The sequence below is a fragment of the Mesocricetus auratus genome, unplaced genomic scaffold (genome assembly GCF_017639785.1).
Source record: "Mesocricetus auratus isolate SY011 unplaced genomic scaffold, BCM_Maur_2.0 Super-Scaffold_100004, whole genome shotgun sequence".
NCBI lineage: Eukaryota > Metazoa > Chordata > Mammalia > Rodentia > Cricetidae > Mesocricetus > Mesocricetus auratus.
The window spans coordinates 86,631,789-86,649,228 of NW_024429189.1; the positions used below are offsets into that span (position 1 = coordinate 86,631,789).

The 17,440-nt window shown below is 55.6% G+C and overlaps 2 protein-coding genes across 3 annotated transcripts in view; one reads left to right on the plus strand and one right to left on the minus strand.

Annotated features, from left to right (window-relative positions):
* The first annotated feature begins 80 nt into the window (after window positions 1–80).
* Pla2g4b (phospholipase A2 group IVB) lies at window positions 81–9,637 on the plus strand. 2 transcript variants are annotated; one of them, XM_021230718.2, is made up of 20 exons: window positions 81–927; window positions 1,989–2,061; window positions 2,313–2,449; window positions 2,564–2,695; window positions 2,966–3,006; window positions 3,151–3,193; window positions 3,456–3,510; window positions 3,742–3,872; window positions 4,076–4,159; window positions 4,392–4,429; window positions 5,446–5,581; window positions 6,191–6,327; window positions 6,584–6,806; window positions 6,943–7,060; window positions 7,353–7,490; window positions 7,633–7,737; window positions 7,911–8,090; window positions 8,243–8,409; window positions 8,797–8,983; window positions 9,064–9,637. In XM_021230718.2, exons 1-20 carry the CDS (start codon window positions 919–921, stop codon window positions 9,282–9,284), a joined length of 2,355 nt encoding a protein of 784 aa, XP_021086377.1. In that variant the 5' UTR covers window positions 81–918; the 3' UTR covers window positions 9,285–9,637. The 2 variants fall into 2 exon arrangements, with proteins under 2 accessions (XP_021086377.1, XP_040602015.1); XM_040746081.1 differs by lacking the exon at window positions 81–927 and having other exon boundaries at window positions 2,055–2,449; window positions 4,007–4,159.
* Window positions 9,161–17,440, minus strand: part of Sptbn5 (spectrin beta, non-erythrocytic 5) — a 43,517-nt gene continuing 35,237 nt past the window's right edge. The window contains 14 exon segments of the mRNA XM_040746083.1: window positions 9,161–9,954; window positions 12,122–12,195; window positions 12,290–12,376; window positions 12,638–12,709; window positions 13,343–13,447; window positions 13,557–13,733; window positions 13,867–14,047; window positions 14,167–14,384; window positions 14,657–14,812; window positions 14,886–15,080; window positions 15,313–15,517; window positions 15,644–15,840; window positions 16,664–16,876; window positions 17,104–17,290. Coding sequence (XP_040602017.1) covers window positions 9,942–9,954; window positions 12,122–12,195; window positions 12,290–12,376; window positions 12,638–12,709; window positions 13,343–13,447; window positions 13,557–13,733; window positions 13,867–14,047; window positions 14,167–14,384; window positions 14,657–14,812; window positions 14,886–15,080; window positions 15,313–15,517; window positions 15,644–15,840; window positions 16,664–16,876; window positions 17,104–17,290 — 2,080 coding nt within the window. The 3' untranslated portion in view covers window positions 9,161–9,941.

Consider the following 17,440-nt stretch of genomic DNA (forward strand, 5'->3'; position numbering starts at 1 on the left):
AAAAGTTTCAAGGTGACCCTCGTTGAGGTGTGCAAGCCAGGTCCAGGCTTGGGATGCTACCTGCAACAGATGTGTCACAACTGGCTGGCTGGGACTTGCTTGACTCAGGGCCACCAATGCTGTCTCTAGCTTGGTCCCAGACTGTTTGCTTTTCCTGCCCTAGTTCCAGAGAAGCTGGTGGGTCTGGAGCCCTGAGGTGGCCCCTGTTCTACAAGTATAAACAAGAAGGATGGGAACCACATTCTTCCTGAGCTGTTCTCTGAGGAAGGAGTTGATCTCCACACCCAGACTCCTTTCTCACCAGCTGAAGAGCAGGGAGAGCCCCTATCCCTGCATGCCAACCCACAGGCCTCATCTCTGGTCACCCAGCTCCACGGGTGGAGGCAGCCTAGACACGGCTTTGAAGAACTGTTTTATGTGAAAGCCACTCCCCTTCAGGGTTGCGATGGGGCCTGAGGTACTCTTCTGAGATTGCCCAGGGCTCCAGTTCAGACTGGGCATTCCTGTCGTACTGGCACGGGGAAGGTTGCGAAAGGCCCCACGACAACGCGATGCCCGCTCCACTGTCCACTGCTGTTTGGGGGGCCACGGTCTGCTGACCTGCTCAGCTTACGACAGCAAGCTGTGTTAGGAACCCCCTCCCTCTAAATTAGGACTGGTTGGGAGAGTGGGGCTTCAGGGAGCCTATGGCTAACTGCAGGTGTCACTGGCTCCAGCATTGGCCTAAGGTGTCTCACTTCCTGGGCAGGTGGCTGGGTCAGCAGTGGGTGTGGGGCTTGGGTGGAGCGGAGGAGTCTGTGGGAGGGGTTTGAGAGGAATGTGTGGCCAGTTGGTTCACCTTGGCTCTGGGTTTAAAGCTGACAGTTGTTGGTCCTGTGGCTACTGCCCCATCACTCCTGTTCCTGTGGACTTGGTCTCATGGCTCTGGTAAGGCTCCATAGGGCACTGGGCTTCCTTTTCTGACTTGGTCCCCATCCAGGGCCCAGTGGCTACTGTTTCTAAGAGGAGCTGTGGGCTTCTCTAAGCAGGGGGAGGATGCTTTCCAGCTTCAGGACCAGGCAGTGGAAGCCGGGGGCAAGGCCAGAACTGGGATGGGGTTCGTCCTGGGAATGGGTTCCAGGCAGAACTCCCTGGATTTGGACCCTGGGAACCCTGAGGATCTTTCTTATCCACTGTCCTGGGGCTTAGAGAGAAGTACCTGCTCCATGCCTCTGACTTGGTTACTTGGCATGTGGGAACCCATGATGAACTTCCTCAGCTCTGCTCTGCTCCTGAACTTGACCACTGGCACCTTTCTAGAGATACGGTTGAAGGCCAAAAGGGCCAGGTGGCACAGGCTTCCTCTGCCCTAGCACATGGAGCAGAGGGGATTTGGAAGGAGCTCTAGAGACCATCAGATCTTGAGGATGGCGATGGGGGGGGGGGGGGGGCTGGGAGGGGGAGATGCCGTCCTGATCCTGCAGAATCCATTCCCAGGAAGGGGCAGATAGCACAGGTTGCAACTCACTCATGGTGCGTAAGCCCCAATGTATTCTGTCCCTTGACACCTCAGACTAGCCTCAAAGCTCCTTGGGGTGGGGTGGGGTGGTGAGGCAATGGGATAAAGAAAAAGGTACCGTACCTAGAAATAGTGTGCACCATTAACAAGCCATCTTGCCTGTGTTCAATCCTAATCAGGCCTCAAGAGACTGGCCTCAGCGTCCTTTCACAGTCGCCCATTGTCATAGCACCCTTCATAGGATGTGTGACAGTTTAGTAAATATATGCTGAGCCCTTGGTATGAAGCTGGCGCAGTGTGGTGTTTAATTATGAGAAGGTGTCATCACGCAGATACAGTGTCTCTTGTCACTCCAGGATTCTGATGGGTTCAGGTGGACCTGGATCTTTTGGTAGAGAGTTAAACCTTGAGAGACTGTCCCAACCTCCCCTGTGGCCCTGTCACATTTGGCCCCATCCACTGATAGCAAACCTGCCCCATCTGTCTGCAGGCAAAGGTGGCAGGGACATGCCTGCTCACTGTACGTGTCCTCCAGGCTAATGGCTTGCCTTCCAAGGACCTAGGTAAGCACACTGCCTCCCTGGCCATTCTCTGAGCTCGGAGAACAGCTGAGGGCTGATTGAGAGTAATCAGTACCAGTGCGAGGGGCTGCGAAGAAGACGGGGCTGCAGGGGTCTCCTGGAGAGAAGGGTCCCCACAGTGGCAGAAGACTCAGCCCTGTGGACACAGTATCTCAGGAAGAAGGAAGTAGAGTCAATGGTGGGCAGGGGAGGGTTCTTGTTCATTATAAGACACGTGCTCCTCCTTCCTGCAGTGACATCCTCTGATTGCTATGTGACTCTGAGCCTGCCCACGGCCTCCAGCCACACGCTCCAGACACGCACAGTCAAGAACAGCAGAAACCCTGTCTGGAATCAGAACTTCCACTTCCGGATCCACAGGCAGCTCAAGGTAGCCAAGCATCAAGTATGAGCCTGCCCTTTTCCCTGTGCCCCATTGCCACATATAGTTTCCCGCTCATCCCACTCCATCCCATATAAGCCACCTCCCCTCTGCCTCTTCCAGAATGTTGTGGAACTGAAAGTCTTTGACCAGGACCTAGTGACCAAAGATGACCCTGTGCTGTCAGTGCTGTTTGACGTGGGGACTCTGCGAGCTGGGGAGTCTCGGCGCCAGAGTTTCTCACTGAGCACTCAGGTGTAGTATGCTCAGGGAAGTGGGGGCACCCCAATTCTGAGGATAGGACTTCAGAATCTCCCTGCTTCAGGGATCCCAGTCAGCTTTTCACCAAGGAGCGCCCTGTCCCCAGCTCACCTTCTGATCAGAAGCACAGTTTCCTGGGAACAGTCCAAGGAGTGTGGACAGAGTGACCTGGAAAGGGACAGTGGTCCTTCCCCAGCTCTATGGCCTCAGCATCTTCCACTGCCATCTAGGTTGCCAGTCCCTCTAACTTTGCTTCTCTTTCAGGAGGACGGATGCCTGGAAGTTGAATTTCGGCTGCAGACTCTGTGAGTAGGGCTCGGGGGAGCCTGGTGGGTGGCAGTTGAGAGCTTCCTTCTGGGAAGGGTGGTGACAGCTCACCAAGGCTGGTACCCTCCTTGGTAGAGGAGTGCCTGGGCTCTTGCAGACAGTCACTGGGGGCCTCTTTCCAGGACAGGCCGTGAGGAACAGCTCGTCAGCAATGGCATCCTAGTGGTGAGTGAGGAGCCTGGGGCTTCCCCCTCGTAGCTTATTGCTCTGCTGTCTGCTCTTCCCCTCTCAGACTTGAATAGGCTCTGCACAGCCTGGGTCATATCGGCCAAGTTGGGGACCTTGGTATACACGTTCCCCAAGGGAGTAAATGTCAAGCAAATGCTTAGTGACTGAGGGTACTAAGTGTAACAGTGTTCTGGGGAGCAGGGACCAGGAACCCACAATGTAGGGTCCCAGAGAAGCTCAGGGGTTCTCTTAACCACAGGCTCGGGAGCTCTCCCATTTGCATGTTCAGCTGAAGAAGACAGGAGACCCAGGGGGTGAGTTCATCATCCTTAGGCAGCCCTTCTTCCTTTCTTCCTGTCTCGTCCTCCTTTCTAAGGTGTGGCCTTGTACTGGCTGCAAAAGTTGGGAGGCAAGTCCATGCTGGGACTCCCCTGGGCTCCATCTCTCCACCTGGACCATGTCAGAGGGACTTCCCTGCAGCCTTGATAAGGAATTCGGTAGACAGAGAGCCCGTCCTGAGTTTTCACTCTGGTTTCTGTTTCTAGGGTCAGACAACAGAGTTCAGCTTGTGGTTTCTGGGGCCTGTGAGGGCCCACAGGATGCCTCTGTGGGCACCGGGTCTTTCCTCTTCCATTACCCAACCTGCTGGGAGCAAGAGCTGAGTGTTCATCTGCAGGTAGTGTGTCTTGCTCCTGAGACCCTCCCCACTCCCAGAAACCCTCCCAACGTGACCTGTGCTTCCCTGCCCAGTCACATTTGGGGTGATGTTAGCCTCCTGTTCCCTTCCCTACTGTTGTGTCCCTGCCACAGGGAGTTGGTGGGATCTTTGCTAAGAAAGGAGTAATGACCCGTGGGGGTCCTTTCTCCCCTACTGCTAAGGATGACCCCCACGAGCAACTGAAGGTACCACTACGCGCAGTACCCTCTTCGCAGTTGGTGAGACTCGTCTTCCCCACGTGCCAGGTACTGGTCAGGAAGAGAAGCTGGGTTTGTGGGCGGGGCTGTCATTGGCCTAGCCTTGGAGCAATCACCCTGCTTTTGTGGCTGATTCTCCCTTTAGGCCATGCCCCTGGCCAGTGGGTGGAGTATGGATCCTGTGAAAGTGCTTGGGGCCCAAGGGTGGTCTGGGGTGCACCAACGCCACAGTGGGGTAGCCGTAGCCAGCCTTTCTGATGATGGTACTCATGGTTTTCAGGAGCCACTGATGAGGCTGGAACTGAAGAAGGAAGAAGGGTGAGAGCCTGCCTGGGAAATGGGAGAGCAGGGGTGGTGAAGGTCAGTCTGCCTGGAGCGGGGATGCAGCAGTTCCTGGGTGCATGGGACTGTGCATCAGGAGGAGGCTTCATGTGGACAGGCTGTTCTTACTGTTCCCACCTAGATTTGCTACAGTGCGGGATGAGCCCTGTGCCCTGCCCAGCACACACCCTGGGAAATCCAGGATCAGTGTCTGTCCAGATAAGCAGGACAATGAGCAAGGACACAAAGAGGATGGGGAGGGATGCCCTCACCATGGAGGACACAAAGAGGATGGGGAGGGATGCCCTCACCATGGAGGACACAAAGAGGATGGGGAGGGATGCCCTCGCCATGGAGGACACAAAGAGGATGGGGAGGGATGCCCTCACCATGGAGGACACAAAGAGGATGGGGAGGGATGCCCTCGCCATGGAGGACACAAAGAGGATGGGGAGGGATGCCCTCACCATGGAGGACACAAAGAGGATGGGGAGGGATGCCCTCGCCATGGAGGACACAAAGAGGATGGGGAGGGATGCCCTCACCATGGAGGACACAAAGAGGATGGGGAGGGATGCCCTCGCCATGGAGGACACAAAGAGGATGGGGAGGGATGCCCTCGCCATGGAGGACACAAAGAGGATGGGGAGGGATGCCCTCGCCATGGAGGCTGTTGAGGAGGGAGGGACCTTAAATGCCTTTCAGAAGAGGGTGGCTTTTCATCACAAAGGTGGGGGCAGTGGGCCTTGTTTTCTGTCCCCGGTCATCATTTTTGGAGCTGTGGGTGAGGGACAGAGTTGAGTTGGAGGATACCCAGCCCTAGACCCATGGTCTGCTTTACCTCAGCCACGGTGTGTGCATGGCCCTGGGTTCTCCTTCCCCTTACTCCACAGCAGGTGGTGGTGAGGACTGGGAGGGGCTGAGAGGGAACAAGGGCCTGGCAGATGAAGCAACCAGTTTCGTGTTCTGTGGTGGGGCTGAGAACTGCTTTTGGGTCTCTTCCTTCTCTCCAGACCAAAGGAGCTGGCTGTGCGGCTGGGCTGTGGGCTCTGCCCCGAGGAGCAGGCCTTCCTGAGCAGGAGGAAGCGGGTGGTGGCCGCCGCCCTGAAAAAGGCCTTACAGCTGGACCAAGACTTGCAAGAGGATGAGGTCTGGGAGCTGAGCACAACTGGGCAGCGTTTTCCTCATGACTGCTTTGGCCCAGGGCCCAGAGCTGGTATCAGCTCGGGGCTGTCACTGGCAAGCTCTGCCTGCCCTGTTCCTCTTCCTCGATGCTATCAGGGTGATACATGAGGCACCAGCAGCTCACAGATGGGAGTCTCCACACAGGCTGACCTGTCTTCCCTGTGTTTTGGTCCCCCACCTGACTGATGAGTGAGGTGACTTGACTGAAACACACCTGGTATGAGGATGGTCTCTTGGCTCAGAATGGTCCCTGAGGGCCAAACCAGCCTGAGTTGGCTCCTAGCAGAATGAATTCCAGCACTGGAGAGCAGGACCTTGCAGGCTTCCAGAAAGTAATCTCAGGCTCCTTGTGGCCTGGCACTTGTTGGGTTATACTTCTGGAGCCCTGATGTTTGAAGCAGTGAGGCCTTTGGGAGGCTGTTTTCTGACTAGGTCTCAACAGGACTGACTGAGAGCTGGCCCCAAGACTCGATCACATCTTGACTGCCTGGCCCCTTGGCAATCACGAGCTCTTCCCAGAGTACGGCTTTCTCTACTCCTCAGGCCTTTTTGAACCTGGCTATCCTCTTCCAGGTCCCCGTGATTGCTGTTATGGCCACTGGTGGTGGCATCCGGGCCATGACTTCTTTATACGGGCAGCTGGCTGGCCTGAGGGAGCTTGGTCTCCTGGATTGCATCTCCTACATCACTGGAGCCTCAGGATCCACCTGGTGAGCTGGTTGGGGGCTGAGTGCTGGAGGCTGCAGCTAGCTGGTATAATGTAGTGAAAGGACTTCCTAAGGCCCACGGCCCCTGTGAAAACTGCATGGGCTGGGGAAATGCTGGCAGTAGAGCACAGTGTGCTCCAGGGAACAAGGAGGTGCTGGCCAGACCGTTGGCCTTCAAGAGAAAGTCAAAGACATGTGAAGTCCAGATGGGTCCTTTGGTGACAGCATTCCCCTACTCCTAAGCTTTGGCTTTCCTCAGGGCATTGGCCAACCTCTATGAGGACCCAGAGTGGTCTCAGAAGGACCTGGCAGGGCCCACCGAGTTGCTAAAGACCCAGGTGACAAAGAGCAAACTGGGTGCATTGGCCCCCAGACAGCTGTGGAGGTACCGGCAGGAGCTGGCTGAGCGTACCCGTCTGGGCCACCCAACCTGCTTCACCAACTTGTGGGCCCTCATCAATGAGGCCTTGCTGCATGATGAGGTACGGGGAGAGTAGGCCCTGGGTAAGTAAAGCTAAGATGAAGCCGTCTGGAGAGGGATGCATCCCTGAGTGATATGTGGGAAAGACAGCTAGCATCAGGAAGCTGAGGGCTTAGGCCAAGTCCTCTTTCCCTCAGCCCCATGAACACAAACTCTCAGATCAGCGGGAGGCTCTGAGTCGAGGCCAGAACCCTCTGCCTATCTACTGTGCCCTCAACAGCAAGGAGCGGGGCCTGACCACCTTTGAATTTGGGGGTGAGTAGCTTCGGAGCTGGGGCCTGTACTCTTATGGGTGGTAGGGTACAGTGTGTCTAGTCCTGTATGTAAGAAGTGAATCTGATGCCCACTTCTCCTGGTCTGAGTACCAAAGACTGTCATCTTGCCAGCTTCTTTACACCCTTGGGATGGGAGAAGAGACCTTAATTCCCATGCTTGTAACAAGGCCTGAGTGTTCTGGTCCCCTGAGCTGAAGTAAAGCCCCTGGTGGGTGTCCAGGACTCAAGGTCTCTCTCTGGGCTCCATGGCTGAGGTGTGTGTGTCCTCACAGAATGGTGTGAGTTCTCTCCCTATGAAGTTGGCTTTCCCAAGTATGGGGCCTTCATCCCCTCTGAGCTCTTTGGCTCCGAGTTCTTCATGGGGCGACTGGTGAAGCAGCTCCCTGAGTCCCGCATATGCTTCCTGGAAGGTGAGGAGGCTAGATAATGGGAGGCTTGGGAAAGGGGCCTGGGTGAAAGGGAGGCCCTCACCTTGCCCACCTCAGCCAGAGGGAGGGTGGGTTCAGACTGTAACAGCAGGTGAGGACATTTCACTTGATGCCCTTTTCTCAGGTATCTGGAGCAACCTGTTTGCAGCCAGCCTCCAAGACAGCTTGTACTGGGCCTCTGAACCCAGCCAGTTCTGGGACTGCTGGTCCCAGGATCAGGCCAGCCTGGGTAGGTGTTTAGGCTTTCTCTAGGAGAGAGATGGGCTGCCAGTTGGGAGTGTCTGAGACATTGTAGACCTCAACTGCTTCCCTTCTAGGGTCCCCACAGAGATTGGGACAAAGGATCAGAGACCTCCTTTTCCTAATGTCACCGTCACCTCACCCCCACTCTTGCCTGTGCAGACAAAGAGCGGGTCCCCCATCTGAAGATCACAGAACCACCGAAAACAGCTGGCAGGATCGCCGAGTTCTTCACCGATCTCCTGACAAAGCGGCCGCTTGCCCAGGCCACCCACAATTTCATGCGGGGCCTCCATTTCCACAAGGACTATTTCCATCACCCTCACTTCTCCACCTGGAAAGGTACACATCCCACCCGGCTCTCCCGGCTCAGCCCGGCTCTCCAGCATCCTTAGCCTTAGGACACCCCACCACCACCTTTCCTCTCCCTGAGATATGCTGCCTTGGCAGGATTTGTGGGAACCGGGGACTTCTCTCACCCCAAACCTTTGTAGCTACCAAACTGGATGGATTCCCCAACCAGCTGACACCCATGGAGCCCCACCTCTGCCTCCTGGATGTTGGCTACTTCATCAATACTAGCTGCCCACCCCTCCTGAAGCCAACACGGGATGTGGACCTCATCTTGTCACTGGATTATAACCTCCATGGAGCCTTTCAGGTTGGCTAGCCTGTCTTCTAGGAACCTGATGAGAACTGCTTAGGATCCAGTATCTGGCCTAGCTTCCATTGGGGGGTATGGCAGTGGCACCCCTTACTGGGGGAAGTTAACTCTGCTCTGGGAGTGGGGTGGAGTAGCTGGGATATCTTCACCTGTCCTGTACCACAGTTCTTTGCCGATCCTGACATACCTGCTGCTTTTGGATGGCTCTGTTTTCAGAGGGCTGTTGGCCACTAACTCAGGGGAGCACAGTCAGACTGTGGGACTCTGGGTCCACTGGAGTCTCCAACTTGGTCTTTGAGCACCAAGTCCTGTGCGTCTTAGTAAAGCCCTTGTATAGTCAGCCTTGCACACTGGTCCTCTAATGCCCCCTCTCCTGCCCAGCAGCAGCTGCAGCTTGTGAGCCGGTTCTGCCAGGAGCAGGGCATCCCCTTCCCACCCATCTCTCCCAGCCCCGAGGAGCAGCGCCAACCTCAGGAGTGCCATGTGTTCTGTGACCCCACGCAGCCCGAGGCCCCAGCTGTACTGCACTTCCCTCTGGTTAATGACTCCTTCCAGGACCACTCGGCCCCTGGTGAGCCGTGGCCCCCCCTCTTTCAGGCTGCCTCAGTGCAGGTGCCCCAGGCCTCCTGCCTGATTGTCCTCTCTCCACAGGGGTGCCACGGACAGTGGAGGAGAAGGCTGCTGGGAAGGTGAACCTGTCATCCTCTGATTCCCCATACCACTACACAAAAGTGACCTACAGCCAGGAGGATGTGGACAAGTTGTTACGCCTTACACATTACAACATCTGCAACAACCAGGAACGGTTGCGGGAAGCCCTGCACCAGGCCGTGCAGCGGCGGAGACGGCGCAAACAGTGCAGGCCTGAGTGATGGCCCAGATACCTGGCGGGATTCCTACCTGGGAACCTTTGACCTTCCATTCCACTCCTTCCCTTTCTGCTTTGAGTTGAAGACCAGTGTCACCAAGTGCTGCTCCAGAGCCCAATTCTGCAAGGATGTGTGTCTGGAATCTCCAGAGGTGACACTAAGCCTGTCAGCAGCCTGTATGAGAGTCTAGGCTGCAAGCAGAGTTGCTAGGCCATCATTCAGTACTTAGGGGTGGCCTAGCTCACCCCTAGGAAGGACTCATCATGGGACAGTGTTGGTGCATGACAGGGACAATGTGTCATGTTACAGGGGCTCTTATAAATGGGAGGCGCTTGGGTGGCGCTGTCCCAAGATTATCTGGTTGTATCAGGCTATTAGTTTCACGGGGCATCTTTCCAAGAGGCCACTAGCATGGAAGTTCCAGCCCTGTCCAGATTGTCAGACTCCCATCTTTGTCCAAACAGAGACCTTGGGGTAAAAAGATTCAGCATCATCAGTCATAGCCGGGATCAACATGACAACAGCAGCACTTATCCTGTAACGGGGGCTGTTTTCTAGAAGCTGGTCCTCAGCAGCCGGGGAAGGGTGCCTGGGGGCCAGTGGCTCCCTAGTTTGTCTTCACTTGTAGCCCCAAGGTTTGGTGTTGCCCCAGGATTCATATCAAGGCTCAGACCTGTTGGGGAGAACAGAGATTAGGAACATACACCACAGAATCCCCCCTAAACATGGTGTTCAGCCCTCTGCCTCCCGGGGACACCCCACCTGCTCCTACTGTAGGAGCTGTGCGATGCGTGGGATGTAATGACTTTGATTCTCAGGCCCTGCAAGCTCTGTCAGCCACACAAGTGATTCTCAGGCCCTGCAAGTTCTGTCAGCCAGACAAGTGATTCTCAGGCCCTGCAAGCTCTGTCAGCCAGACAAGTGATTCTCAGGCCCTGCCCTGGAAATGTAGCTGGGATGTTTGAAATGTAATCCCAGCTACTCAGGAGACCGAGGCAGGCAGATCACACGTTCAAAGCCAGTCTGGGCTACAAAAGTAATTTCAAGGCCAGTCTAGATAACTTAGTGAGTTGTAAAGTTCAAGATAGCCAAGGCTTTATCTCCATGGTAGGGTATGTGCACGATGCCCTCGGCTCACTCCCAGGACCACCAGAAACTAATCTGTCTAGAACAAGTCCTGTTTTTTCATCTAACACACCATCTGAGTCAAGCTGGAGTTCAGGAGTCCTGAAAGAAAGGTGGATAGCTATGCCAGAAACCACAGTGTGGCCGTCACCTGCTGTAGCATCATGAGAGCCTCCAGGCACACAGCTGTGCATCAGCCTAGATATAGGACATTGCTACACTGGACCTGAAGACCCATGTGTGTGTGGGAAGTGTTCACATCCTCTTCCAAATGCCCCCATTTTTAGCGGTCTGAAGCCCTCTAGCCTGGAGATAGGAAAGACATGGGTGAGATGCCTGAGCATCTGAATGAAGTCAGGATCCACACAGGGGTGAGGATGCCAAAGAAGAGCCTGTATTCAACCTGACTCATCCCTCAGCCTTTATACTGCTTGCCATGGGCCTGGACATGCTGATGCCTTGGCCCTGATCAGGGACAGAATCAAGACAGGATGGAGGTAAAGAACAGAGATGCAAGCAATGGCTGAGGCTTTGCTGTCTCAGGAAGGAAACAGGAGTTAGTGAGGACTACAGGGAGGACGGTCCAGGAAAGCATTTCAGTGGTATGCAGGGGGGGGACGGGACACCCAGGGTGATCTGTCACCAGCAGAGCAGGGTCTCCCCAGGTGTAGAGGGTGGGTTGGGCAGGGATGAGATGGAGTGAGCCCCTGTAAGGGGCAGGAGTCTGGGGAAAGGGAGTCTTGTACCTGGGTTCTGCTGTCATCTCTAAAGAGTGGAGGTGTGAATATTTCTGGCTCTCTGAGGGGTGGGAGCAAGGGTCTCCCATGTGGAGCCTCTCAGCCAGCCCACTCAGCATCTCAGGGCTAAGAGAAAAAGCCGGTACACCAGTACACCAGTATCCCCCCCTTAAGCACAGCTCCCCACTCTTAGCTGGGAACCTGGCCTGAGTTCTAGGCTGTAAAACCAAGCAGACTCCTCGAGAGCTCCCCACCTAGACCCAGAGAAGGGAGGTGCTGCCAGTGAGGGAGGGAGGTGGAGAGATTTGGGGTCCCTTTGGGATTCTGCAAAGAGGCTTGGGGTGGAAACTGGGGAGGTGATGACAGCAAGGAAGGCTGGGGCCAATGGACTGGAGGGAACCCTGGCACCCATCACTCGCCACAGAGAACCCATCAGACACAGAAAGGCACAAATGGCAAGGAGTGTTTTCTGCACATTCTTCCTGCTGGTGGGAGCTTGGCCACAGTCCAGACCTCTCGGGATATAGCATTCAGAGTTACCAGTGAAGTCCAGAAAGGAACGGAGCCCACAAAGTTCCTGGCTGGAGTGGATGGGGCCAGTACAGACTCCAAGAGGGACAGGGCAAGACAATCTTTACCTCTGCTACTAATTAGCTGTGTCATTTTGCTCGAGTTTCTTAACCTCTCAGAGTTTAAGTACTTTGAGAAAAACATCAAGTTCCACTTTTAGACATTAGAGGTAGTAGCTGTGAGAACCCATAGCTACATAAAATATAAACTGCACTGGGAGCTTGGGGCCCACCTTCTTCCTTCTCTACAGCCCACCTGCCATGCTATCCAGGGCTGCTTTTCAGCTAGTACTGCAAACAGATCTCTGTTTTGACGCTCAGCCTGCCTCCCAAACAGGCCCCAGTAAACCCACTTCCCTGCAGCCCCTCAGCCACACTTGCTGTCAGAGGCCAGGCCTATAGTCCTCACCTTGGGGAGAAAGTGTGCTTCCTGTTCTCCAGTCTCTCACGCTCAGGCGTAAGGGGAGCTACGTAAGCCAGCTCCTAGGGAGAGATGAGGTGCAGGGCCACAGGGGCCACCTCAGCTTTTCACCCGCGGGACCCGAGGCTGGTCTCTTATCCCAGTGCCACCCAGCACTCCCACTGCCTTCCTCATATCCGGAAACAGGCTCAGGGCTCTGCTTGCCATGATCCCATGGCTACTGTTCCAGAAGCTGGTGCTGGGCTGTGGGGAAGACAAGGGAAGAAGGCCCCAGGCTCCAGGCCTTTCCATGGTCTTCACGGGAAAGAGGCGACAAGGAAAGCTAACAGGACAACCAAGAAGGGGAAGAGGGGGACCCCTTCTCTTCACCTCTCCTGTGGATAGAAACTATGGGCCTTTCTTGAAATCACCTAGGAAGCTACCCAGGAGTCTACTGGTAATCACAGTGTCAGGCCCAGACGGCCACTGAACATGGAGTTGCCTACTCTGAGGGCTAGCACTCACCGGCATCCCCTCTGTGGGAGGCTGCTGCTTAAGTTTCACAGGCCCCTCCATGACATGAGTGCCCTTCACCTCCTGAAAATACAAGGCAGGGGTCCTGATGTCAGGTCCAACATAGACAAGAAAAGGGAGATACTCATTCCTCATTTCTAGTGGGCCCCAGAACTCCTGGCCCCTATATGCCTGCCTAAAATGTGAATCCCTGTGGCCTGGCTACATGCTCCAGGGATAACAGTCTATAGTAGGTCCCTCATCTCAGTCAGAAGTGCAACCAACCCCCAGTTCAGAGAGCCTCCACAGGAAGGCCACCTGGCTGCTAGCACATTGTATGTTTCTGTGTGTGTGTGTATGTGTGTGCACACGTGTGCGCACGTGTGCATGCATGCGTGTGTGCGTGCATGTGTGTGTGCACAGACACACCATAACCTTAATGCTTCCCTGTTTTCTCCCACTCCAAGAATGCTGGTCTCCTCTATGATTGTGTTTCAGCTTTGGAGTCTTCTGTCCTTGCTAGCCCACAGGGTTACACCTCTCCACAGGGCCCTTGGGTAGCTGGGGTGGTTGTTTTCCTGAAGGAGAAGCCCTGAGGAAGACTCCATGAGGCCTCACTGCCCTCAGGAGCCCTAACCTATAGACTGAGGAACTGTCCCCAACTACCTCATATGCCTCTTCTCAGTGCACCCAGCCCCCCTCATCCAGCCCTTGAACCTCTGTCATTGTCTGAAGCTGGGTGAACATCTCCTCATGGGCCTCCAGTAGCTTTTCCAAGGCCTGGTGTCTGCAGAGCAGACGTTCCACATCCGTCACCGAGCGCTGAGAGCAATGAGTATGTGGCTCAGTTCTGGGGTGCAGGCCCTCCTTTGCCCTCCACTCTCAGCCCAGGGGCCCATGAGCAGGAACAGCGAGATCTGCCTCCACTTACCCCACAGCTGGGGTCCAGCAGCAGGCCTTCCTGGGAGGCCAGCCAGGCCTCAGCCAGCTCCAGCCTCTGCCGGAGCCGCTGCAGGCCCTGGCTCTGCCCAAAGCGTTGCCCACGCAGGTCCCGTGCTACCTGAAGCTCCTGCAGATGTCTCTCCAGCTCCTGCAGACACTCTGCCACCTGAAGGAAGGGGCTGCTGCCATGAGAGCCTGGGCAGAGCTCCCACCCTGGCAGGGTTAGCAGGACAGCCAAGCCTTTGTCGTCCTCCTCTCCCTCCATCAGCAGTGAGGCTCATCCCACCCTCCATCCACACCTCCAGGGACATGAAGTGACCGTTGTCTAGCAGCTGCTGTCCTTCCTGCCGTGTGTTCTGGGCTTGAAGGCAGCACTCCTGAATTTCTTGGTCCAGTTCCTCATGCTGCTCAAGGAACTGCTTGGTTCCCACCACGTCCTCAGCTAGCTCCTTGGAGGAAAGCAGCTCCCGAGACCACGTTCTGCAAGAAAAGAGCTTCTAGCAGAGCTGGTGAGGCAGCCTGGGGGCAAGGGCAGAATGCTATCCCCACAGCCAGGCTACGGCAGAGCTGAGCTAACCACGGATAGGACCCCTGCTTACAGCAATTCCCGACAGCGCCCAAGAAAGGTGTGGCCCTGGGTAGCCTGGGACAGCTTCTGGCTCCATTCCTGGACTTTAGCTTCCAGGTTGGCCTGGACTCCCTGCACCTTGGTGAGCCACTCAGCCAGACCCTCCTGAGCCACGGGGTAGTGCTGGCCCAGTCGATGGGCCTCCGTCTGTGCTCTTGCCACCTGGTTTTCAATAGCTGTCAGTTCTCTCTGCAACCAGAACACGAGGTCAGGCCCCACTCCTCGGGAAGCCATCCTCCCCATTCAATGGTGCCTGGCCTGTGGAGACCCCTTTGTTCTGCTCTAAAACCTGTACCAAGTCCCTGGGTCAGAGGAGAGGGATCTGATGTCTTGGAGAAATGGCCCAGAGGCGGGTCCCAGGGTGGACAGCCATTACCTATCACCTCTGATGAGGGACTGAGGCACATAGATCTTATGCAGGAAGACCGGCTGGGGTGAGCAGGCCTGGGTGAGGCCTTTACCTGCAGGCACCTATGCTTCTGCCACAGGGGCTGTGCAGGTGACAGGCCGTGGACCCGGAACTCTCCCTCCAGCAGGGTGGTCTTCTCCTGTATCCAACCTTGGAGCTCTGAGGCAGCCAGCTCAAAGCTCTGGAGCTCACGGGCTGCAGCCAGGTTCTGGGAGACGAGGGAGAACCTGCTCAGGGCTGTGCTGTACTCCACGGCTCACGCTCCCCCAGACATGGCCTACCTCTCTACGGAGTTCTACCGCCTTGCTCAGCCTCTCCCAAGCAGCCTGAATGCGATACTTCTGGGCTTGAATCTGGGGATAGAACCTGGGTGTTCCTCTTTCCAGGGGGGCCATCAGCTCCCTCAGGGTCTGGACCTTGGCCTGCCCCAGGCTCTGGACTTCTCTGCTAAAAGCACCAAATACGGCTTCCATCACCTGGAAGAGTGTAAGCCCAGAGATTGCAGAGCTTCTGCCGGCAGTCGTGCAAGCTCGCTAGGGGCCAGCACCAGTGGCTGCAGCATCACTTAGCCCTGGAGTTCTAGAACTGCACATTCCTGCAGCATCTCCCTTGTTCACCCCTCAGGGTCCTCCATCCTCAAATGTATGCCTCCTTCACCTAAAGCAGCTTCTCCCTCTGCTCCCCTGGGTCTGCTGAGGACCAACCCACCTTGATGCCTTCTAGGTCTTGTCCACAGTCCTGGGACTCAGCAGCAGTCAACTTGGCGGTCAGCCAGGCATCCAGGAGCTGGGCTTCTCGCTCCAGCTGGTGTAGGTGCAATTGTTCACGCAGTGCCTGCCCCCTGCCCTCTGCCCTCTGCAGCAGCTGGGCATGGGCTTCCCTCACAGCCTGCAGCTGGGATAGCACCCTAGGACTGTGATAGGAAGAAAGGACACCATAGACTACAGCCCTCCCTCTCCAAGTTGGACCAGTGTCCTTTGCCTGTGTGGCAGGGACACCCTCCTCACTGTCCTTCTCCAGGAGTGTGGCTCTGGCATACCTGCCTGGGTTCTTCCCACGCTCCAGAAGGGCTGCTATTTGCTGTAGTCGCTCAATGCGACTCCTGAACCCCTCCAAGTCTCTCATGGTGGCCTCCAGGTGCCGCAGAAGAACCTGTGTGACCTCAGCATCCTGGCCCAGGTCCTCACAATCCAGAATATGACCCTGTTCAGCTAGCCAGGATCCTGCCTCCAGGAGCTAGACAGTGTGACAGCAGGAATTCGTTTTCCTGGGCCCAGCACTTCACTTTGAGACTTGAGCAGAGGGCTCCCAGCCTCAGGGGTTCGGAGTGCGGTTAGGGAATATGGGGTGGGCTTGGGGAGGGTGTCCTCAGCCAGTTTCATGGGAAAATTGGAGAGCTCTCATGGCTCCTCCCCAGCACCTTCCAGAAGGTGTTATACTGGAAGGACCCTGAGGGTCAGCATTTTAAGAGTTCCATGTGATTCCTTCCTTTTTCTCCATGTAACATAAAAACAATTCATTTTTGCTTCTCAGAGACAGAGCTGCTATTTAGTATAATAAAAGCATATTAAAAATAAGTAAATAAATACAAATTTTAGCCAACAGTCCTTACCTCATTTCTTTTCATTTATTTTTTGTCTTATGAGACAGGGTTTCACTTTGTAGGCCTTGGTTGACCTGGAACTTGAAGTGGACCCCCTGCCTCTGCTTCCTGAGTACTGTAAGCATGAGCCACCATCCCTGGTTTCTAATTACTCTGTTTGAGATAGGATCTCACTATATAGCTCAGCCTTCTAGGCACTGGGAGTACACAGCTCACATTTCTTGTTACTTGTTTAGTTTGTGGGGAGGCTCAGATGTAGTTGCAAGGGATTCCAGTGATTCCGACAGTTTGAGCTGAGACCTGCCCCCCCCCCAGGTTTGGAAGAAACTGTGAAAGTGAAACAAATGAGCCCAGGGTGCTCAGTGGACGCAAGGGATGCCTCGCTCCGCCTGCACAAGGAGTCACCTCTCAGTCCCTCACTCTCCCATGTTCCGACACCCCACAGCATCCTCTCACCTCCATCAAAATCTGCTGGGCCTCCAGGGCCTGCTGCAGCAGCCTCCTCCTCTGTGCTGCCTCTGTCTGCAGGTGCTCTAGAGCCACCTCCAGCTGCTGCACCCGGGCAGCCACCTCTTCAGCTGCAAAGTGTCCGGCCTGCACAAGTTTCTGACCTGTACCCATCACCACCTGACTCAGAGCCTTGTGGCTACTGATCTCGTTCTCCAAATTCTGCAATGGAGGAAGGACCAGGGATGTACTAACAATTGGGGAACCCACACCCTGAGTTGGGCCTAATGATCCTACAGACTTGTAAGGAATCCCCACCCCAGGATTTCCAAAGGAACTAGATGTTCCCCAAAGCAGAGGCTTTGCTGGGTCTCTGTGCCCTGTTCTTGACTGAGAGCCTCCAGCAGCTCCGAGGGAACCCTCTCCAGCCTCCCAGCATGGACCAGAACCTGGTGTTTTTCCTGCAGGTGCTTCACAGTGCTTAGGCTCTGGCCATAGTCCTGGGCTGTGGCAGACGGCAGCTTCTCCTGAACCCAGGCCATCTCCTCATCAGCGTCCCGGAAGAACTGCAAGAGTAGGTGCTGGGCTTCCAGGGCTGCCCGGCGCTCTTGTAGGGGCTCCTGAAGGCTCTGGAACCTGAAAGGGAACCAGAGGAGGTCATGGCCATCCGTGTTAAAACTAGACTACAACACAGTGCTCACCTACTCTATGCCCTAGCAGGAGGCAGGAGGCAGGAGGCATAGGAGGCACAGGAGGCACAGGGGGCATAGGAGGCAGGAGGCATAG